The 23,360-nt window shown below is 42.6% G+C and overlaps 1 protein-coding gene across 3 annotated transcripts in view; it reads left to right on the top strand.

The window, feature by feature from the left end:
• Nucleotides 1-23,360, top strand: part of STARD13 (StAR related lipid transfer domain containing 13) — a 212,362-nt gene that overhangs the window by 85,921 nt on the left and 103,081 nt on the right. The window contains exon 1 of one of the 3 annotated variants that reach the window (XM_065730216.1): nucleotides 6,802-7,051. The exons of the other annotated variants lie outside the window; for them this stretch is intronic. Coding sequence (XP_065586288.1) covers nucleotides 6,883-7,051 — 169 coding nt within the window. The 5' untranslated portion in view covers nucleotides 6,802-6,882. Of the gene's footprint in view, nucleotides 1-6,801; nucleotides 7,052-23,360 lie in introns of those variants that run through there. 3 annotated transcript variants of the gene reach the window in all.

Here is a 23,360-nt window from a genome sequence, read left to right as displayed (position 1 = left end):
TTGCTATGCCTTGTGATAGCCCTGGTCACGATGGTTTGGAGGTTATAGGAAAAAAGGAGCTATTTTAACTGGTAGTGAACAGCACGCTTCATGTGTATTGTGCAGAGCCACCTTGGTGTGTGTGTGGCAGTAGAGCCAGGACCTGATGCTTTGGTCGGTGTAGAGCCACATGTACAAACACAACATCTTTGTTATGCAGTGTTTGTAATACCTGATAGCATGTCTTTAGAGGTGTATTGGGAAATCCTGGTCCAGATTTGGGCAGTAAGTGTCTCGTCTGAAGGAACCCATCTTTATGCTTATAAAGAAAATGAAACTGCTTACAAACTTGTATTTCCTTTTTATTTATTTATTTATTTTAACATGTAATACCAAAATTACCATTATCGATCAGGAAATTGGTGCATATACAACTGCCCTCACAGCAGGTAGCCCTGGCCCTCATCCTCAGGTCAACCTGACTCACTGGACCCCAGAATGAAGTCCCATAATAAATACTCAGCATTTCAAAGAGCATGTAGAATTTCTGGACAAAATAACCTTCATGTTCCCATGCACCAGTCCCACACTGCTGTGTTTGAAATAATATTGCTAGGTGCTATTATGTTATGTGCCATGGTTTTAGGATTTGTTGTGCTGTTGTTTTTCGGGGGGGGGGGGGTGTTCAAAATTTAATTTGGACATTCTCTTTCCAGCACAGACAAAAAAAGAAAATCGCTGTCAGGACTTCTGTTGAAAGGAAAATAAATATCAGAGGCCTCCCATGAAGCTGGTGCAGGCACAAGCCTTGTGCTGCTATAGGAATGTTTGCCCACAGTTCAGGGACACCAGCAGTAGGGCTGTGTAGGGATTTACTGTGTATTTGGATAGCATAAGAAACTAAGTTTATCTAAACACTTTCTTACCTTATCACTGTGTTATCCAAACACTTTGTTAGTGAGTTGGGAAGATAGGATGTGTGCTAGCCCACCAGTGCTTAAATACATTCACACAGTTCCTTTGGGTTTGGTTTTAGGAATTTGTCTTGTGCAGAGGTTTAGCAGATGGAATTACACTGAGGGTACAGAAACTACTTATAGCTCATTCCCCTGACAGTGCTCTACAAATGCGCTGGAAGGAGCCCGTCACCTGGCATGTCTTCCTCCCTCTTGACCTCTCTTTTGAACTCTCAGTTTTGTTTAGTTTTTTAATTTTCTGTTGCAAAACACCATCTTTAGGGACTTCGCACAGTGGGATGCTGGCTATTCCTGGCTTTATTCAGACCTCAGGTAGGCACATGAAGAGTTCAGCTAAGGACTAAGTCTATATAAGGATCGAGGACTTAGTCAATATTCAGAGACTGGTGTGGTTTGACTGAGAAAAAAAATAGGATGTTTAAAAGTGAGTAGGAGTAAAACCGTAGTGCCTAAATTAGCAGCCAGACGTGGACAAACAACCACATACTTGCATGAGCCCAGGAGCACCCCATGCCCCCCAGCCCCATGGGAGAGCCAAGGGAACAGGGAGGCCACATCCCTGAGACTGCACAGTGGCCAGCAGACATGGCACAGGGGCGCCAAATGGTACAGTACAAGGACATCAAGTGACAAGGCACAGGGCTGCTGACTGGCGTGGCACAGGGATGCCGAGTGGGACAGTAGGAGGGTGCTGATGGACATGGCACAGGGACACCAAGTGGCATGGCACAAACAGATAGAACAAGAGGGCAGCGATGGCCAGGCCATTCTGCAGCCACAGACCACAGCAGTGCTTATTTTGATGCATTTGTGAACTAGTAGAGTGATTAGTGGGCAGTCACAGCTATTTTGGGAAAAATGTAATGCCAGGCTGTGGCATCACTGAGCATGCAGTGATAACTGTGCACCGTGTGTCCAACCCCTATTCCTGTGGTTCAGGGACCTCCTGAGCCTCCAGCTCGAGTTCTGTGCTGTCAGCCCCTGTTGGCTTCTTGCAGGAATTTACCTGATCTCTTTTTGAACTCTCCTAGCTCCTGGCAGCTGCAGCATTCTCTTGCAATGACTTCTAGAGTTCAGCTTTGCATAAAATAAAGAAATTTTAAAGAATTTTTCAGCTCAAAGAACTTCTGTTCACTTGCTTTGAATCTGCCCCTTACGTTCCCTGCTTCATTCACTGCAAGAAGAGACCACACAACTGCCAAGCGGTGGGTAGACCTTTAAAGCAGTGTAAAGATGTTTATTGCTTTGCTCTCAATTACTTTTCTAAAAATCTTAAAATCCTCTTTGCTTTTTTGCTTCCCGCTGAGCACTTGTATTGGATTTTCATAAACCTGTCCAAAATCTATTTCCTCAGTGATAATAGCTCTGTTAAATCCCATCATTATGTGCTGTGCATTGTGTACCTGTAGGGTATTTTTCCCTTGTACATATATCAGCGCTTAAAAGCTGCAGTTTTAAAGCCTTCTTAATCAATATCATAAAAGCCTTCAGTGCTTCCAACTAGTTTTTGCTTTGATTTCCAAGCTCACTGAGGATTTTGCCACCTCTTGACTCAGTCCCTTTGGAAATTCCTGTATGGCAGTGTGGATAATGGATGTGTGGTTGGTGGACAGAACTCATTCCAGTGCAGTTCAATTTCTGGGGGAGTCTGCTGGAACATGGCGCTGCTGTACAGAGGGATATTTATTGTCACCTTTGTTTCCTGGCTTTAAGCAGCCATTAAGCCACAAGTGGATGTTTCCTCTCTGTCCCTGACTGCTGAGCTTCTTTATGATCTCTTCTTAGTGGGTCCTCCTAGTGGAGCCTTTTGCAAAATCTAAAGCCAGCAGAACAAACATATAATTGCTTTAAAATCTCTCCTCAAATGTTGGCCTTGACTTAATGCTACAAAAAGTGCTGACATTTCTTCCTTGTATCAAATTAATGGCATTTGGTAATTCTGTTCTTTTTAGAGATTCTTCAAGTTTTCCCTCCCCAGATTCCCAGGGAGGCCCTTTGTGAAAACTGTATCTCTAATTTCCACTCCTCTAATGAGGAGTGACTCTAAGCCAGGAGCTGGAGCTCAGGGTGACAGCATGATCATTTTACATCTGAGCTCCTCTAGGACCCTGGTGCAGCCTGTTCCATCCTGTGGATTTGTTACTGCTTATTTTATTGATTTGATGTCCCTGAGCTCCTCCAAGGGAGAGCTGATGTGAGCAATTGCTTCAACGGTCTTGCCATGACCCTCATCTTCTTGGCTTTTTGCACGTGACCTTATTGCTGTAAATTTGCCTGGGTGGTGTTGGGGAGGTTGCCACCCCTTCCTTCCTGCTATCCTTCGTACCTCTAAATGTATTTCCATTGCACAAAGCTTATGTATCACTTCTAATACACACACAGGACCTGACTTGCCAACAGAACATCTCAGGATTAGGCTTTCCAACTGGACAGCTCTAGTGCAGTATTTTCTCCATCCCCTTCCCAGCCATGTGGAAGTCTCACCTGGGCTCTTTTCTTTTTGCCCCAGTTCAGCTGCTGGCAGCCCTGCATGCTTCAGGGATGTGGGAAAGCATCTAGAGTACCCCTGGGGCTGGTTGTGCTCTCAGACATACATCTGCATTCGAACATAAAACATTAATACTTTCAGGCCCTGAAGTTCTGCTTTTAAATGTCCTGCACCCCATTACAGGATTCGAAACACAGAAAAGCCTTGAAACCCTCATCATAAACACAGCTTTGGGCTCCCCACAGAGGAGTCCTCCCAGGTCTGAGGAGGAATAACTTGCTTTTAATGTCTAATCAGCTGTGCAGGCATCAGTAAACACAGATACAAGCAAGAAATCATATAGGATATTCATGTTTTAGCCAAAACCCAGCAACTGAGATAGTCTTCTGCCTGCAGAATTATAGAAGGAGCTTCACAAATCAGCATGTTAAAATCAGACATCTGATTTTTTTTTGTTCTGTGACTTGAAAACAAGAGCTTCTGTCTTCTTACAACACAGAGTAATTAATGTTAATAACACCTGTGCTACACCGGGGTTGGGAAGCAGTGCTGTTCTCAAAGCATTCATGCATTCAATTGAAGAGAAACCGTCTCGTTGCCATTTAATTTTAGATGTGCTATAACCAGATAAGTGTACCTAACAATAAAAGGGAAATGGATCTCAGCAGCTAGATCAAGCTACTGATTACTGTGTGAGAACAGCACATTTAACCCAAGCCCAAGGAACTCTGTCTGTGGGACATCATGGAGCTGTCTCATGCATCCCCCCAGCCTTGGTAAACTGTGTGTGGATGCTTTCATTTGTTAATGTTTTTATGGGAGATGCATTAGCATGAAGTTCAGTGTTCCTCTATTAAATAATCCAGAAGCAGTCTGTAAATTGAAACTGAAATATTAATTAGCTCCCTTATATAAGCCTTAACAGTTTATGCCTCTTTAGTACTTCTCATCTGAAAGGCTGGTGTCCAGAGGTGTTTCCTCATCTGAATGACATGCTTGTGCATTTTTGAAAATGCATGGTGAGTGATCAGATAGTCACCAAGCAAGGAGATGGGGTTGTTTTAAGTGAAATGAGAACTGTCTCTTCCCTCCTCTGCGCGCAAACTCAAGCACAGGAGCTTTCAAATGAATGCTCTGAGAGGAGCTAGCTCTTGTTGCTTCTTGTTTAATTTGCCTACTATGTAAGGGCTGGATCACAGCCAAAGAATTCAGCCCCAGAGGAGGCAGCAGTGCCTGCAGCAGCCCTGCACCTCCAGCGCTGGGGTTTGACCCCCACATGTGGGAAGGAGGGAAATTCATGGCCCTGCCTCTTGTTCTGCCCTCTTCACATGAGACGTAATGCTCTTCACAGCAGCTCAGGGCTGCCCTGTACCTTGGTGCATATAAGGGGGGGGGGGGGCAGTGGGCTGTGCATCGCTCTCTGATATCCTAATATACAGCTGGGCCCTTGGGGTTCAGCCCTTGGCAAACCTGTTCCTCAGTCAGTGCCGTACTCTTGTTCTTGCTTTGGTTTTTTTTTTTTTTTCCCCTTGGCCTGGCTTTTGAAGCATTAAATCCCCATTAAACTGGTTGTGACTTTCTGGAAATATTGCAAGTAACAATGCAGTATCTTGTCAGATGACAAGTCTGTGCATTTTCCAGAAGAAAAAGAATCCCTATGAAAATTTAAACAGAGCTCTATGAAATGTTAATAATTGCTTTCCAGCAATACCATTTCATAAGCAAAATTAGATCAGAGGACTGTAGATTAATCAAATAAGAATTTCCCCGCATAATGGCAGTGTTTCTTTGGATAAATACTATGCATATCATTGTCATTCAGGAGTCCCTGGGATATATATTTGCTCTTTAGAACACAGCAGAGGACCTGGGTGGGAGCTTGTACCAGAGCAGCTGTCCTGCCTCTCCAGCTGGTGGCCCCACTCCGTAGCTCCTGGCATCAGCTGCTGGGGATGTCAACCTGCATCCTGATGTGCAAGACATTACCTTAAGTTTGAAATCATCCCCTCGAGTCTCAGAGAGACTCACAGCCACATCTGGAGCTGGAGATGGTAGCTACAGGACTGGCAGGTGGCTATGAATGGTAATAACAGCTCCTGGAGGCTTTCAGTCTGTAGCATTCATTTTAAATGTCTAGCACTCATGGTTGTATTTCTCCATTTCACTGCAAAGGAGAAGCCCCACATTGATGAGGTGCAAAACGAATTCCCTGCTTTGGGTGGGGTGATGGCAAGGTGAGACGGTGGTACATGGGTTACACCAGCAGTCATGCTGCTGAACCTAACTGCCCCAGGACATGCCAGCAGTGCCAGCCCACAGCCCTGCCCTGCCTGGGCTGTGTGTGGGGACACCGCGATGTCTTGTGGCCCTTGCAGCAGGGCAGTGCCAGTGTCATAAGGTTATGAGTGTGAAATCGATGCCCAGGGCTGTGATATGGCTTCCCATCTACCTGGGGTGTTCGTTATGGGCACCATCACCATCACAGGGCACACTGGCAGGATCTGTGAGAGATTAGGTGAGTCTGGCTGTGCACTGAGCCAGAATGGGGGTAGTCTGAAATATAATGAAAAATTAATTGCTGGGCATAGTAGTAGGGCATTTTTGGTGTTACTCAGTATATTTTTACTCAGGTTGGCTACCTGTGTGTTGCAAGCCGTGTGGTTGATATGCAGGACTGAACGAAAACAGATGCCCCTCTGCTAAAAAACAGTGTTACACCAAAATAACCAAGCTTCTCTCCCTCTCCTTCACTTCTGCTTCTCAGTAACGCTGGTACTGGGAATTTCAGGGTTTGTTTTTACCAACTTTTGAGTACCTACTGCTATGGGTTTCCGTTGTTTTGCTGCGTTTGTTTTTTTTTTCAATTGGAAAGGCTTCATTTGTTCCAGTCCTCCTTGTACTGTGTGGTTTTGGGGACTCAGAGAGCCCAGCCCTAAGCTGACTTTTCCTTGGCAAACACTGGTGTGATTTTTAGAAAATGAGTAAGGGCATCATCTCAGGAGATGACTCGCCAGCTGCGCGCCGCGGAGGAGGAAAAGGTTTCCCACAGCCCTCCGTAATAAGGCGTTTTGCAGGCTGAAATAGGTATTCCCAAATGCCTAGAGCCTTTTTAAATTTGTTTCCCAAGGCCACCGTGTGCGGTTCTGGCACGCTTTGCAGTGAGGAAGCCCGCTGTAGCCGGCAGGACGGTGCGGGGCCGTAAGTGCAGGACAGCAAGTCAGCCCAGCACTTCCCTGGGCTGCTCTCGGAGCGATTGGCCCTCGCAGATCATGTGGGAGAAGCAGGAATCCTGAGCTGTAGCTTTTGGCACTCCTTTTTTCTTATAAAGCGCTTGCTCTTTTCAGCTCCCAAGGGCTTGTTACCTCCCTCCTTTCATTACCCTGATTATAATCTGAAGTAGCCATAGGAAAGCGAAGGAGGGATTTTAAAGGAGTGGAGATGTTGAAGCAGGTGCCCAGGACGTCAGGCACGGGCTGCTACTACCTAAACTCAGTGTCACCCGAGGGCCAGGAGATGTACCTGTGGTTTGACCAGACAGCGAGACGCCCTCCCTACAGGACAAGCAGGATTCTTGCACGTCAGCAGCTCCTGACCAAGATCCAGCAAGGTGAGTGAGTGCCTGGCGGGAGCCCTCTGCAGCTCCCTGCTTTCGTAATAGAAGGTGTTTTCATGCCTCAAAATTTCCTGCCTGTTTTCCTCCCTCTGCTCTGAACTAATCTCGCTCGGGTCAGAGTTTGAGGTAGTCATTCATAACTTGGTCTTCCTACACTCTGCACATAGGCAGGGAGAGTGCTAATGCCTGTTTAGCTATTTAACTATACTGTCTTTTAATCATAAACTATGCAGGAGTTTTAGGTGCTGAAGTTCATCTTTTCCGACTGGCACAGCAGTCCCTGGCATTGGCACCTCAGCTCCGAGAGCTGCAGGTAAAACCTGCCTGCTATAACACGGACAGAGTAGCTGATCAGCCAGGTAGAAACATAGCAGGGCAGCTGGAGGAGAGCAGCTGGAGTAACCCCCTCTGGATACAAGCATGTGTAGCTGTCAGAGGATTAGGAAACTTGTCACATGTCCTTAAAAATAATTGCTGACTTGGCTTGCTGTGATTGCTTGTCCATTTATCTGGATGGTCGTTGCAGAGTATTGATTTTTTCTGAGTATCTACAGTACTGAAGCTTAATGCAGATTGGCCTCAAGACAAATCCTTTGGCCTGAACATGCAATTTAAATTACCTTCTGAATGTTTAATGCAAAGATAAAAAAATAAATGCCAACTTAGCTAGTTTTTCCAGATTAAAAAATCATTATCTAGTAGCATCATTTTTGAAGAATGCCAGTTTCCAACACACAGCATACAGTAGGCCATGTATTTGCCATTGAAAAAATAAAATCCTGAAGGTAACAGTTTCTCAGGTACGTTCTTGACAATTTACCAAAAGCTGCTTTATTCTGCTAACTAGGGACAGACGTAGAGTTAATATCATCCACTGTCTGGGAGATACTGAAGAAACTGGTGTGAGCTTCTGAGCAGCAGCAGTCACATAGAGTGGCTATTAATGCTTGCTGCTTTCAAGTAACATTGGGGGTAGCTGTGGCTGTCAAACCCTGGCACAAGTACAGGGATATAGTGATGAAACCTTCATTGTGCTTATGAAGAAAACAATGGGTATCTCTTTGGCCAGCTTTTAAAAAAAAGATGAAGAAGATAGTTTCTGTGGCAATTAGGAAAACGCAGTTGTTTGCAGCGCGATCTCAGGAACTGGTCCTGTTTGGAGGGTACTGGTCCTTACTGCAGCTCTAATTTCAGGAAGGATATTATGTAATTCTGTGTACACAGTGTACAGCTGGGATTGAATGGAAAGGAAGGGTAATTTATTTCTCCTCGAATTCATTTGGAAGTGCTTTAGGCACAGTATTAGAGCCAACTTAATTTTCATGCAGCAGCTACTGATGAAATAGTTCAGTGTGTCTCCTCTGCCTTCTATGCCCTACAGCTTTCTCTTCAGGGTCTTGCAAAACCATTTGGATGCCGGGAGCTGTTCCATGGTGTAGGTCTTCTCAGAAGCTGGTGCTAGGTGACAGACTAGAAGAGTTGGAGTAGAGACTGTAATTGAAATATGCTGGGCATGTTCTCTGAAAATCAGGTCATTTAAAGCAGCCTTGGCTACGTGGTGCACTAGCAGAGGTAACTGGATCCTGTAGTTAGTATTGAAGATGAAGGCTTCCTGCCATGACTCAAGATGAAGCATGGTGGGACAGATAGGAATTCCTGAGTTGTAGCTTTTCTGCTTGCAGTTTGTTGCCTGATTGCTCAGCGTATGGAGAATCTGCCACAACATTCCATAATGTCCTGTACAAAACTGTAGGAATTGCATGTGAGGGGATCTTATTAACAATAAATAGCTGACAGGTGAGGCTCATTAGGGCCAGGTTATTTTCAGTGGTGCCCAGTGACAGGGAAGAGGACAATGGGCACAGCTTGGAACATAGGAAGTTTCACTGAACGCAAGGAAAAAATCATCTATTTTGAGGGTGACAGAGCACTGGAGTAGGCTGCCCAGAGAGGTGGTGGAGTCTCCTTCTCCAGAGATATTTAAAACCCACCTGAACACTTTCCTGTGTAACCTACTGTAAGAAACCTGCTCTAGCAGTGGGGGTTGGACTCTGTGATCTTCAGAGGTCCCTTCCAACCCCTACGACTCTGTGACTGTTTTGTATAGTGCTCTAATGATGTGATCTGTGTTGCAGTTCAGCATTCACCCACACAAAATAAATCTATGTATTTCAGATTGTTAAGAATACACTTATTGATAGTAAGCTGGAGACAGCCTGCTGTTGGTTGTGTCAGTTCTTAGCAGTAATGATATTGAATGTGCAGATAGGTGCTGATGAGAGTGTATGTGCCCACATGCAGGAATAGAAAGACCTGGTGGAAAATCACATGCAAGGTACACAGTGCCCCAAGTAACGAATAATAATTTTGGTAAAAATAGCTGTGTTAGCAACGCTGAAGAAAGCTAAGTCTGACTATTAGAACTCAGCCCCAACCCTCCTGTTTACACAGGGTGAAGTCCTAGATCCAAGTCACCAATCCTATCAAAGCACTGACAGGCCCCTCAAGGCCTCCCTGGGTCAGCTTGTCCTGCTCTGGGCTTCCTCCTGTAGGCCTAAGCAAGCTGGGGCTGTGCCAGGTGGGACTGGCACTACGGGCAGCTCTTCAAGACTTCTTAAGTCAGTGGAAGAGCCAGTGTGTGAGCAGAGCAGGACTGTGATGTGCTCACAGAACAATAAGTTTTACAAATTGACAAGTGCAGCTAGTTAGTAGGGTAGTGCCAAGAGCTGCTGAACAGGACTATTTTGAAAACTCAATCAGGAGATGCAACATGAAAACCCAAACCGACTCTCAGTTAGCCCCATTTGGTATAGCGTGTAAATCATTCTTCCATCTCCCTGCATTCATGTATCACTGAACACGCGTTTTTAAAGGCCAAATGATACCATTACAGGAATGTATTTGTGCCCTGCTACCTTAATTCTATTGCTAGCACCTCCCCAGTCTAATCACTGTTTGAAGTACAGCATATGTTTAGAAAAACATCCAGTCTTTATTTTAATATGGTTGGAACGGTGAGCCTTGCATGCTTAATTGCTTTGCTGAAAAGGGACTTGCCACATAGTTAAGTGCTAAGCTGCCTTGGGGCTTTCTTGAATACCTGCTCTCTGCTTCTTATGCAGTGATTTCTTGGCTGCTGGATTTCAAACTAGATGCACCCGCAATAGCAAAATAGAAGTTTTTACATCAGGTATAGTTATCCTTAGTGAAAGGAGTGATCTGTAAAGCAGTGCATGGAGCATCAGAGCTTCCATAGGGGACATGAACCTGCTTCACTAATGCACAATGCTGCCAAGTGTTCTGTGCACTTGTAGCTTTTCTGTCACTAGTGGTATGTGCTATTCTAAATGTTGCTAAATTACCATATTGTGCAATACAGCTTTTTTTCCTACTTAAAAAAACAAAGAAAAAAAAAACTACTGAAAAAGCTTTCCTTTGTGTTTTCATTTGGTGTTTCTGAAAAATAAACAAAATGAATTGTTATAGTAATGATGTTATTTAGTCATTTCCAAAAAGAAATCCACCATAAGAGAAATGAGAGGAACTAGACCGTTATTTTAATCAGATCATTGTTTGAATGTCATAAATATTTGGTACGTGTTCACTCTGAATCTGTGAGGCAGAATTATGTGGTGGCCTGTGAATGTGAGCAGCAGTTATCTGTCTGATATTAGATAGATATTTTCAAAATGTGATCTTTTGATGATTCCCCGCTAAGCCCGTTAGTTTCCATGCTAAAGGGGACACATGCCTCAGCGGAAAGGAACAGGGTGTAGCACGCCTGGGCTGAGGTATTTATTCAAACTGTGTTTGTAATAGCTGTATGAGAATTCATTAATGATTACTCATGTTGGCTTTAAATAAATAAGGTGGTGACTTTCAAGAATTTATGTTACATGAGTCACAAAGTTATTTCTTTCAGAGTACGTGGCTAAATACAGGGCAGAACAGAAAATATGAAGTAGCTGTAGGTGAAAAGCAATGAAGAATTAAGGCCATAACCTGAAAGTACTGTATCAAAAGCAGCAGCTGTGCAGCTCAAGTACAGCATAAGTCAAGGTGAAGGAAGCCGCATTATGCTCAAGCACAACTCAGGCTTGCTGTTAAAGAAAGGGCTCAGTTTATGTACAGAAGAATTCGATTGTTAGACTGCACTTTTAGTAAAAAAAATAATGCAAAGAAAAAAAGAAAGAGATGAATCCCACTTCTCCAGGAGTAAATTCCTGCCCGCAGTGAGTAATGCTCTGTTATTTGTCTCAGTTCATGTCCACAGGCAAAAGCGGTTTAAGAGGATCTTTTGATGGAACAATCTCAAAGCATATTATAACTTCTCAAGGCAAACTCTCTGTTCATCATTCAGCAGATGTTTTATACCCTTGTATGTTTTAAGTTCAGTTTTGAACTTCTTTGAGTACAGTAACTGCATGTCACCTGTGCCTGTCTGGTTTGAGCAAGCATTAGCAGTACAAACATGTTTTTCCCTATGTTTTGTCTGTATTCTTCCCTTTGGACTTCAACATGTTTAACTCTTCTTCTTTCTAAGCATGAGTAGTGTCCAGTTTGTGGAAGGTATTGCAGAGGATTTTAAGTGAGTTGTGTGTTCTAGGTGACTTCACATTTTATCTGTCAATGTAAACACTATCAGCAAGAGATGGATTTAATACTTTCCTATGCAGTGCTCATAATGAGAACTTGAAGTCACTCCAACATGTGAAAATGTTGTAGTCTGTGTTTAAAAAGTCCTGGATCCCATTCTGGATATGTGTACAGGTAGGGAGCACCTGTCCATCATATGAGATCGGAAGCGGGATATGATTGTGTAATTAAAGCCTGTGGTTTTGTTCAAACATACAAAGAGGCCAAAATGTGGTTGTTCAGCCAACAACCATAGCTTTCTGTACATTCTGGATGCTGGCCACTTACCTCTTCTTCTGTTAACTGTCTGAACCCAAGAAACCAAAAGATAAAGCAACATGACTCAACACAGTGATAATGATTTGCACCCCCCACTCGGGTTGTCTCTGACCTGTGGCAGTAACCTCCTTCCTGCCTTTTCAACTCCTGGGATAACTCATGGCTGAAGCTGTAGTTCACTCCCTGTGAACTGCTCCTCAGAGGTGCAGCAGGAGCTGGTAGAAGGCATGAAGAAGACCTACCATGAGAAGCATCCTCAGCTGTGGATCTGCCTTTCAGTATTTCATCTGACCTCCCCAGTAAGATGAATGTGTGGTGGTGAGTGCACGTTCACAGCTGAGGCAGTATTTAGGGCAGAGAACTTGTCTTTGAAATGATCTTAGAACTAAGTCCATTTTTTTTACACTGTCCTCACCCCAAATTGTAGATAAACTAAAGCTTTTCAATGACATTGTAGGATTTCTTTTTTTTTTTTTTCTCTCTGAGTTCGTACTCTGAATTTGCTGAAGTATCTGTGCTGAGTCTTTCACACAAAATGTGTAAACATCCTTGGGGATATTTATAAATTTAAAGTACCCTGAGGTGTGTTTATAAAAATATATATATAAATAGCAGATAGAAAGTCTGCAGTCCAGCTAATTGAGGTTCTGCAAGATTATACTCCATAGGAGAAAGGACATTGGAAAAGGAAAGTTAGAGGAGCCTTCACTGGAGCCACTACGTGGTTGATAGGTTCACAATTGTTGAATTATACCTAAGTTAGAACAAATTGGAAGCTCATGCACTTTCTGAGGCAGAAACAATCAGCTTAACACACCAATTACTGGGTAAAATCCTGAGGCCTATGGGATACAAAGCTATGATAGTGGTTCCTTCTGGCCTTACCCAGCTGGAAAGCAACACTGCAGAAAGGGACATGGGGATCCTAAGTTGAACTGGAGCCGTCAGTTTGCCCTTGCCACAAAGGAGGCTGATGGTATCCTGGGCTGCATTAGGCAAAGTGTTGTTAACGGGTTAGTGGAGGTGATCTTTACCCTCTATTCAGCACTGGTGGGGCCACATGTGAACTGCAGGGTCTTGTTCTGGGCTCCCCAGTAGAAGAAAGACCTGGGAATACTGGATTGAGTCCAGCAAAGGACCACAAAAATGATGGAGAGCTTGAAACACCACTCCTGTGAGGGAAGGCTAAGAGAGCAGGGGCTGTTCCCCGTGGAGGAGGCTCAGGGAGATCTTGTCAATGTCCATAAGTTCCTGGAAGGAGAGTGCAGAGAGACCAGAGCCAGGCTGTGCTCAGGGGTGACCAGTGCCAGGAGCAGAGGCAGTGGGCACAAACTGCATCGCGTGAGGTTTCCCTCTGAACACCGGGAGCACTTCAGTGCTCTGCTGGAGCAGGGCAAGGTGGCCTCTGGAGGTCCCTTCCCACCTCAGCCTTTCTGTGATTCTGTGTGACACAACTCTACAGTCACAGAGTGGCCAGGCTAGCTGTGCTGACACAAGCAGTTTAAGCAGAGCAGGACATGTTGGCTCATAGAGTTGGGGGACTTTTGCTCTCGATTTCACTGACAGCCGGCTTTCAGCCAAGGTGAAATCTAAATGAAACAATTTTGTTCTGAAATTAATCGTGATGAAACGAGCAGCTGTATGTGCTGCTCTATGTCTCCTGTATCGATCACTGAGGAGGTTTTTAATTTTCAAATTAACCCTGTTGTGTAATCAGAGCCAGTAGTGTTAAAAGACATTTAATCCAACAAGTGTAAGATGTATACTCAATAAATGAATCACTACTGTACTAATAATAATGCATACATTTTTAAATTGTTAAATATTTTAAATTTATAACTGATAAGCCACTGGGGTATATAAAATGCTGTAGAATGCAGAAGTAAAATACAGATTACTCACAGAGATAATCAAGAATAATCTGAACATATAACTTTTGTTACTGGGAGGTTCTTATGCCTGTGTTTACACATAAAGCCCTGAAAATAAAGTGAAATGTTTGTGCCCAGAGCACTATGTTAGTTAAAAAAAAATCACCGATGTTAAGTTCCAGAAACACATTATGTTTTTCTTTAGGTAATATTCACTAATGTGCTTTTTTTCTTGGTTTGGTTTGGTTTGGTTCAGATGCTAACACTATGCAGGTGTCAGCAGCATGTTAGCCATAGTCACTGCTCTTATCTTACCTGTATTGTACAATATTCTCAGACTTTTTGTTGCACTTAAACAATTATGTGGTCTGTTTCATATCAGACATACTGTGTATTTAAAGCCTAAGCTACCAACTGGAGGGACTTAAAAGCCAGCTCCCTTGTAATTTGGTTATTAAGCGATTGTAGTTTTGTTTCTTCCACTTTGTAGCAGCTGCTTTCAAAGGCAGAATACTGAATTCTATGGCAGGAATAATCCAGTATATGCTAGTTGTGTTATTTCTTATTTATTCTTACTAGACAGATGTTTGAATGTGAGCAAGTCAGTAAAACCTCATCTTCATGCACCAATTGCTGGCTAAAATCCTGAGGCTTGTGGGGTACAAGAGATCAGACTAAGTTATGATAATGGTTCTTCTCTTCTCATACATATGTTCTCATGTTTTTTGCTTAAAAACCTGAACCTAAGGTTCACTTCCACAGGTCCACTGATCTGCCCAGAGCCAGGCATCACAACACAGCATCCCAGGGGGACAGCAGGGCTGGAGCACCTTGAGCAGGGCGCTCAGAACCATAGAGCACAAACAGCATGATTCAGAGAATTTGGGAGCTTAGCTGAAAAGCATGTGCATGACTCAGTCTGGAAACACGTTGTGGCTTTTCGCTTCTGATCTGTTACTGAGGAGCTTAATTCTAGTGGGAGAAGAAAATTGCTCCGTAACACTTCAGGTTACTGGGGAGTTGCTAACATCCACCCACAGACGGGCACAAGTTTCTGTCCTTGTGATAAGTTAAGTGAACTCAGAGAAATAACTTAGTTTAAAATATGGGCTGTGCAGTATGTCTTAAGTAAATACCATCTGCCTGGCGTGGAAGCTGCCTTGCTGGAGCATACCAGACACTTTGCTTTCCACTTGATGTCCTTTGCCAAAGAAGGACTCAGCTCTGCAGTGTACTCAGATGAATCTTTTTTGGTACTAAAGGAGCAAAGTAATAAATCCTAATAATGTCAACTGGTATTGTTTTAATGAGCTAGATATTTCAGGCCTTCGGCAGTAATTGTGCTCTCTTCTAACAGTCTTGTAGTTGGAGAAAGGTCTGTTTATTTGAGCAAAGGTTGCAGGATTTGGAAGCAAAATCTGTATGTTTGTTGTTGCCTTTCTCATTCATAGTCCTAACAGCCTAAAGGATATTCTGACTTTTTCCTCCTTAATGAGTCACTGGTGTTTCTCATGGTTTGTTCATTTTGTCAGTCAAGCCATGCCTGTTTATAAATCTCCGTCATGGGGGTACTTGGGGAGTATGGGAAAAAAACAGTAAGTAAATATGTGATCCTTAGGTTTAATTCTAGCTCTTATCCTATTTATTCACTACCCCACCTTTACCCCCTTTATTCATCCCCTTTCTCTCCCATATCTGCCATCTCTCTGTGAGATTTCTCAGCTTCCTTCTTGAAGTCACATTTGGAGGAAAATACTACACCTTTTCTTGAAGGAAAGATGTTCTGCTAAAGGTTCTGGTACAGCTTTACTGTTGAATATGTCTGGAAGGTAGGATGACAGTTCAGGCTTTCCTCATCTAACACTTCTGCACCGGGAAGCTGCTGGTTCTGCGAACCCCCAGCACATTTTTTTTCTTCTGTAGATCTTCAACTGCTGTTGTCCCATTCCTTACTACGTGCATCCCTTGGGCCAGTATTTCAGTGTGGGTTATCCGTGTCTCCACAAGCTCCTGGCACTACTCCTTGACTCTGTTTTGGCCTTCTTCAATTAGCACAACACTGAGCAAGTTTTTTGGAGAGTGAACTGGTCCCAGGTCGCACAGATATGAGTCAGGTGATGCTGCTTGACAAAGAAAAAACAAATTGGGCTGCCTTTCCTTTAGTGGCATATATCTGAGAAGGAACCAGAGATTTAGGAAGACCAGAGAAATCCCTCTGAAGAGTCGGATCACACAAGCATAGCATTTGTGGAGCTTATGCGAGAGGCACACAAGTCACTGAAGGGCAGGATGATTAGTTATTTCTAGTCTCCAACTGGAATTGGAGTGGGAGTCAGGAGAGGAGAAGTTTCATATAGCCACACAATGTGGCTCTTCTTTGTAATGTATTTGTCAAATTCAAATGTTCTGTGGGTTAAATCTGAGTTTTGTTTTGTGCCTTTAATTGCATCTGATGGCAGCAGCTGAATATCTAATCATTTTGTAACCTCGGAGATAATGGCTTTCTCTTCCTGCAAACATTTATCTGAGGGGGATAATATAAAATCCAAAAGCTAACTGCTTGGCACAGATGATAAGACAGTGAGTCCTTGGCTTTTTACTTTCCCCTTATTAATTTTACAGCTATATTTACATGTTTTTTCTGAGGAATTTTTAAAACTGCCATTCTGTCAGTTTCACTTCATTAAGAGTGGCAATCTGCCTAAGCCTTCCCCGAAGTTAAATGGACTTTATTTTCCTTTAAATTTGGCAAGCATTCATTGGTGTATATCTGGTTTAAAAGTCCCTTCAAAATAAACAGGCTGAGAGATTCCAAATATGTAGTCCAGAACCACTTTATCACTTGAGCTGCTGATGCTGCATTAAAATTGGATGTCCCTTGCCAAAACCAGAGCCACTGCAGCAAAAGCTGCATTTCATAGTACTGCCTGAGCAGCGTGCTTTGGATCAAACAGCGCTGTTGGTGATGCACAGTGTGCAGTGCAGCCTTTCCTTATTCAGCACCTCACCTTGAAAATGAGAACTGGCTGTTGTGCTCAGCTCTCATTTCTTTTGAGGCGTTCCTTCAGCTATCTGAGGCCTTTTCAGCTCAGAGCTCTGCCTCTTTCCATGCAGGATGGGGCCGTAGCGATGTGCAGGAGGCGGTAGGGTGCCTTCGTGCACCCCCAGCACACACGAGTCACAGGGTTTCATCTGTTCAGGCCAAGAATGGTCTATTCATGGGCAGCGCCAATTTTCTAAGGAAGAGATTTCCTGTGACATTTTAAATCCCTTTTATGTTGAAGTATTTTTAGTCACTGCTCCTGCCAGTCATGTCCAATGCTTTGTGCCTTTGAGTTTCAGCTGAACTGCATAATAAGCGTTTCAGCTCACTGACACATAATGGCAGTGTTATTTGCTGAGAGTCTTATTATCTCAAATAGTCCCTTATGTTATGATCAATTCATTAGTTCTGTCCTCTGAAGTTTAAGAGGCAACAATTGCAGCTGTTAAAGTAAAAAAATTATTTCTTTTTTTTGTCAGTAGTCCTTATTTTCTCCACTATCAGGTCCTGAAAGCCTCTTTTAAGACTAACAAAGGAGATGATCGTAGAGTGATAGAGCAGTTTGGACTGGAAGGGACCTTACAGACCATCCATTCCACCCTCTGCTGTGGACATGAATGCTTCCCAGCAGCTCAGGCTGCCTAGGGCCCCATGCAACCTGGCCCCGAGCATCTTCAGGGATGGGGCACCCACAGCTTCTCTGGGCATCCTGCGCCTCACCATCCTTTGAACAAAGAATTTCTTCCTTATATCTAATTGAAATCTACTATCTTTAGTTATTAATTACCCCATGTCCTTTCACTTCAGGCCCTGGTAAAAATACCGTGTCTGGCTTTCCTGTAGACCAACCTTTACGTTCTGGAAGACTGCAGACATGTCCCTGGAGCCTTCTCTCCTCCAGGCTGAACAACCCCAGCTCTCTCAGCCTATGTCATAGATGTCATCAATCATCAGAGTGGCCTAGGATGGATCAGTCTTCTTGTTAGCCAAGCTGCACACCAGTGCCTCTTGCCACCACTAGCCCATGGGGTAACATGCAGTTTGGTTAGACTGTGATGGAGAAGTTGAGCAGCCAGTTTATATCTGTTACCTATCTCGGTACGTGTATTTGCATAGTCATTTATATAAATATATAAGCCTGAAAATTAGATCTCTGATGCCAGTAGGCATTTTAAATCCAAGGATTTAAACAGTTCACCATTGCTGGAAGTTAGACTGACCCAGAACATTCTCCCCAACCCCAAGCACAGAGTGTACTGAAGAGTACCAGGCTCAGTAATGCAACATCATCCTGTCAGCTGTGAAAGGTATGAAACAAGCACAATTCTGTACTCATTTGCCTGATCTATGTAGAAATTAATACTTGAACAAGTATAAAATTCATTACATTGATTCATGAAGAAACCTATTCTGCAACAGATTCATCACAGCCGGAGATAATTCAGGAGTAGAGCTGAGACCTTTCTCTGGCCAGCCTGACAGGTTGCCTCATACAACTGTAATTTCACCCTTCTGCTTTGGTTTATTCTTACAGTTCTCCTGTGTTCACTTCCTGGTGCTGAGGGATGTACCTTCAGAAAGCTTCATTCGTTAACTCTCTGATAACCTCCAATTAAGACTGCTGGCCAGGGTTGCTCACAGTGTACTTGCCTGGACTGGCTCTACAAACAGCAGCTAGCTAAATGTGAGATGTGGAAGAAAGAGAGCATAGCACTTTATCATAGTCCTGATAATAATTTGAGAATGTTTTCTGTTTCCTTGACAATAATGGTATTTCAGACTAATTGTGCCTTGAGATCAGAGGCTTTGCTTCAAACCAATTATTTTTTCATAACTAAGCACACAAAGGTTGTTCAAGAAACCATTCACTTACTTGACTTAACCAAATAGTTCTGTGTTAATCAGAAATGACAGAAATTTCAAATTGCATTATTCTAGAAGGCCATGGTTTGGACCACTCCTGAACACTCTGGTTAAGAGAAATACTGCATTGCTTTTGGATTCTAATCAAGCATAGGACCTAAAGTTTGCGTGCTGCTGGCAAGTGAGATGATAATGTTCACTCTTTGTGAAGTTAGGGAAGAACTGGAGGATAACTGTGGTTCTGAAATGCTGGAAACATCCCATCTTAATCAGGACTGGTATAAAACTACTGGCATTTTAATTGTAGCTCCACAGAGCCATTTATTTCCCATACCTGCAGTACTCCATATTTATCTGCTGACTGATTCTGAGAACTGAATGTTTTTCACAAAAAAAGAAAACCTTCATTCCAATAAGGAGTCACTGTACCTTTAAGAATATGAAGTAAATACAGATAATACCATATTTTACAGTTAAGGATGCAAACAGTTGCATGTCAATGTTTTATTGTTCAGCAAAATGATTGTTATTACAATGCTTTTCTCCTAAACATCTAAAGCTGATTGTTAATAGCTTTCTGATGCAAACTGCTGACATATAGGGCATTTGGTAGAAAATGTGTGAAAAATTGAAATTGTAGAATAATTGTTTTTACATAAACATTTGGTAGAGATGGTCACTGTGCTTCTAAAGTGAACCAGAAATACTCCCTCCATTTTTAAGAGTAGTCCTTGTTGACTATGTAGCAGCTGGAAAACTATAGCAAGTTTTAATTACCTTCAGAAAACAAAAGGCTCTTGCCAGCACATGCTGGTTATTATCAGCAGCTGCTGTATGCTGACATACTCTTTCAGCCCACATGAGCCTCAGCTGTCTTAAACAATCATTGTAAAACGTAAAATAGATTTATAGTGATGATCATTTCTTGTTAGATAGCTAACAACTGATGTCATTCACACTGAATTTAGGTTCACGTCATTGTTTAAGTTGCAACAAAACCAAACAAAATCATAATCAGTGTCTCACGTAAGAGGGGCAAATGCCATGCAACAGGAATTGAAAATATTGAACTGTGGTGACTTTTTTTAAAAACTCAAATTCCCTGTTGTCAGGATTTTAGCCTTTGTATAAGCTTAAAATTTGTCTTTCTGTCTTTGAGTAATAATTGCTGCAACTTTAACCACAATGAAAAGGTTACAGATTAATTTGCTGATGTGAACAGAAATCTTTATCATTTACAGGTGATCCATCTATTAGCCAAAGTGGAGATCGTTATGGCAGCAACTGTTTTCAGATCAGATGTTGTGATTTTGTTCATTGTGTAATTTAGGAGAGTTTGTTTTTTTTATAACATTAACATTCTCTTCAGAATCTGGCACACCAGACACACATTTATGCTTCACCCTTCTGCAGAAGTACACACAGAGATGGTAGATTATTTGCCAGTGTATTTGCATCCTCTCCAGAGGAAGATTTGCAGAGAACGTGGTTCTTTGTGGCTGCTTGCTTTTAGTGATCTTGTTTACTTTTCCTATGATGCAAAGCAAGCATGAAAGGTGTCAGGCAATCTGTAAAATGTTTTCTTTAGTTGTTGGCATCGAGGCAGTATTAGGCCCCTTCCTGTTGACATGAATGACTGAGATTGGATGCTTTCTATTCTGAAGCTTAAACTGGAACAAAGTGTTAGATTCAGCAGACTGGACAGCTGACATTTTAAGGAGTTCTTAAATATGGCTTAAAAACATGCATCAACCTCCACATAGTTTTGTTTTACTGAAAAGGTCATTGTCTTTTGGACTTGGGTTTTCACTCAATCTGGTTTTTAATCAAATGGCAGTCAGACGGAATACAGTTCAGGTTCTAGTTTTAAGAAGGGGACAGGTGACATTGGCCTCTAGAATGATGTAAATATGGTTACATACTGTCTTCACCCCTGCTCTTTAATGGATGTTTTTCTTTATCTCGTAAAACTAGAGTTCAGGTCCCTATTTATACAGCTCAGAAAGGCAAGGAAAAAGCCTTTTGCTGGAACAAAATAGCTGTAGTTTACAGACAGGTAACTTGTGCCTGGGCATCCCAAAGTGCAAGAAATATACCTGGTTGTAGTTGGATGTACCAGACCACTGCTCATTTGAAAGGAGGTTGTAACAAGGTGGGGGTTGGCCTCTACTCCCTGGTAACAGTGATAGGATAAGAGGGAGTGGCCTCAAGCTGCACCAGGGATGTACAGGTTGGATATTAGGAAGATTTTTTTCTCAAAAAGAGTGGTGAGGCATTGGAAGAGGCTGCCCAGGGAGACGGTGGAGTCACCATCCATTGAGGTGTTTTAAGAAATGTGTAGATATGGCACTGAGGGACATTGCTTGGTGGGCAATATTGATGGTAGGTGGACAGTTGGACTTGATGATCTTAGAAGTCTTCTCCAACTTTAATGATTCTGTGAGAGCAGACTGCTTCAGTGAAGCTTATGAAGTCCTCCAAATCTTCAGTGTACAAGAACTGAGACCAAAGACTTCACAGAATCACAGAACCATTTAGGTTGGATGAGACCTAAGAATCCAGCTCCTGCTCTCAGCAGTAAAACTAGATCAAGTTGCTATGGGCCACACTGAGTTTATTTCTAATTATCTCCAATGATCAATATTCCACCACTTCCACAGATTGTCTAGTGACCTTTGACCAACTTCATGGTGACTTTTCCCTTATATCCAATTGGATTTATGAGGCTGCAAATTGTTTCCACTCATCCTGTAGTTGAGCACCTACAGTCTGCCTCTGTTTATTCACAGACATAACACCATGTCTATGAGTGATCTAAGTTCAAGATCTTGTTTACATTCCTGTGCTATTGCTCATGCCAGGGTAAGCCTTACTCACTTGTCACTCTTGTCATTTTCAGTGCTTTATAAATTAAAAACCATACATCAGCACAGAGAATTGAACCAGGACCTCAGACTCCACTAATCTGTGCTGTAAGTGCTACGCTGTGAGATCTGTCTCTGTACACTTCTCAGTTCTGCAAGGTACTCTACATTGTCTCCATAATTCACTGAATGAAACTCACCTGCAGTTCCTCTGCAGACTTCAAATTGGGAAGTGTGGTGAAAGCAGAGGAAAATACGTTCACTTTGCAGACTTACTTGGGTGTGATTTGGCTAAGCTACCTGTGTATACTCAGCCTAGTCAATTCAGTCAAGTACAATGAGTTGATGCCATCTGAATTAAATTGTTTTATAGCAGCCTGAGGAGATGCAGATTAGCACAAGAAAATATGGGGCAAAGGATAGATATGAGGTGAGATAACGGGAAAGGCAGGTCTGTTCCACCCTTCACAGTATCAGAACTTTTGGTGTAAAGTGTGAGGTGGGGCTGTCCCAGCACAGCAGATGAAGAAGCCATGACTGAGATCAAATGTAAAACAAAGGAAGGAAATCTGAAATAAGCAGAAGAGGGAAAGAAATAAAAATTTGAGCAGGGGGCTGGGTATGGAGAAAGGAAATACACCGGGCAGGCCATTGCCGTTGCTACTTCAGTAGATAGAGGAGACCATCAAAGATATTCAGAGTTTGTGAATTAGCAGTTTTTTTCCTCTGACTTCCGAGTCTTATTCCTGTCAATGGCAATGGAAAGTTGTATTTAAACTTCCATTACCTTTCCAGCATTGCAAAAATGACTCAGATAAATAAGGGCAAGTATGTGCAGGTCTGCTGCAGAGAGATGTACGCATAAGAAAATGAATCTGGATGGTTCTTTATTCCTACAAAAAAAAATATATATGAGTTTTGAGCTAAAAATAGAGATCTAATTATTATTACCTACCCTTTTTTATGTTGTCTGCCACAATTTCTACCAGCATAGGGATAAAAATTCCCCGATAACAAATGCTTATGAAAACTGTTCATTTATTCATTCTTTTAAACATTGAAAAGCTATAAAATATTTCTTTTTTTATGATTCATAATAGGTCTGGAGGATTTAGCTTAGCCAGAGAAAGTTTTACTGGTTTTCACTGCTCATGGCTTTAATGTAAAGTGGAAAAAAAAAAAAAAAAAGGAAAGAAATTCTGAAATACCACCTTAAAGGATTTGGGCCTAAAAGAGCCTCAAGGATTTTAGATTATAAGGAGTCCACTGTGATTGTGCATCGAGAAAAACTTCCTAAAGCATCTTCATTGCTGAAATGTTTCATACCACATCAAAAACTAAAGAAAGTTCCCACTGGCTAGCAGAAATCATTGAGCAGATGAAAACTTCAGCAACACCAATGCTTACCTTTTATTATGAGCAATGCTGTGTGCTCTCAAAGTACAGCATGATTCTGAAGATGTGTTTTCTGAATGTTCCCAACCCTCTTCCCCACCCTATTAAAACACTGGAGGCAAGCTTCCCTGTCTGGTGTTCAGCACCCTTTGAAAACGGGTAGCAGATCTGTAATGTGGGATCTGTAGATGCTGCATTTTAAAAACCCAAAAGCTGGACACAATGAAACTCAGCTATTTTGATGGAGGATGAGAAGATCGTGGTAAAGGCAGAATTAGAACCCCATGTTTCCCAGCACTGTGTTCGAGGACAGTAGGTCACAGTGCCTCTCCAGAAAAGAAAATCATACAGAA

This window comes from Cyrtonyx montezumae, unplaced genomic scaffold, assembly GCF_038088225.1.
Source record: "Cyrtonyx montezumae isolate F1298 unplaced genomic scaffold, pur_monq_1.0 scaffold_12, whole genome shotgun sequence".
Classification (NCBI taxonomy): domain Eukaryota; kingdom Metazoa; phylum Chordata; class Aves; order Galliformes; family Odontophoridae; genus Cyrtonyx; species Cyrtonyx montezumae.
Note: the sequence above shows the minus strand (reverse complement) of the source record. Positions and strands in the feature narration are given on the sequence as shown.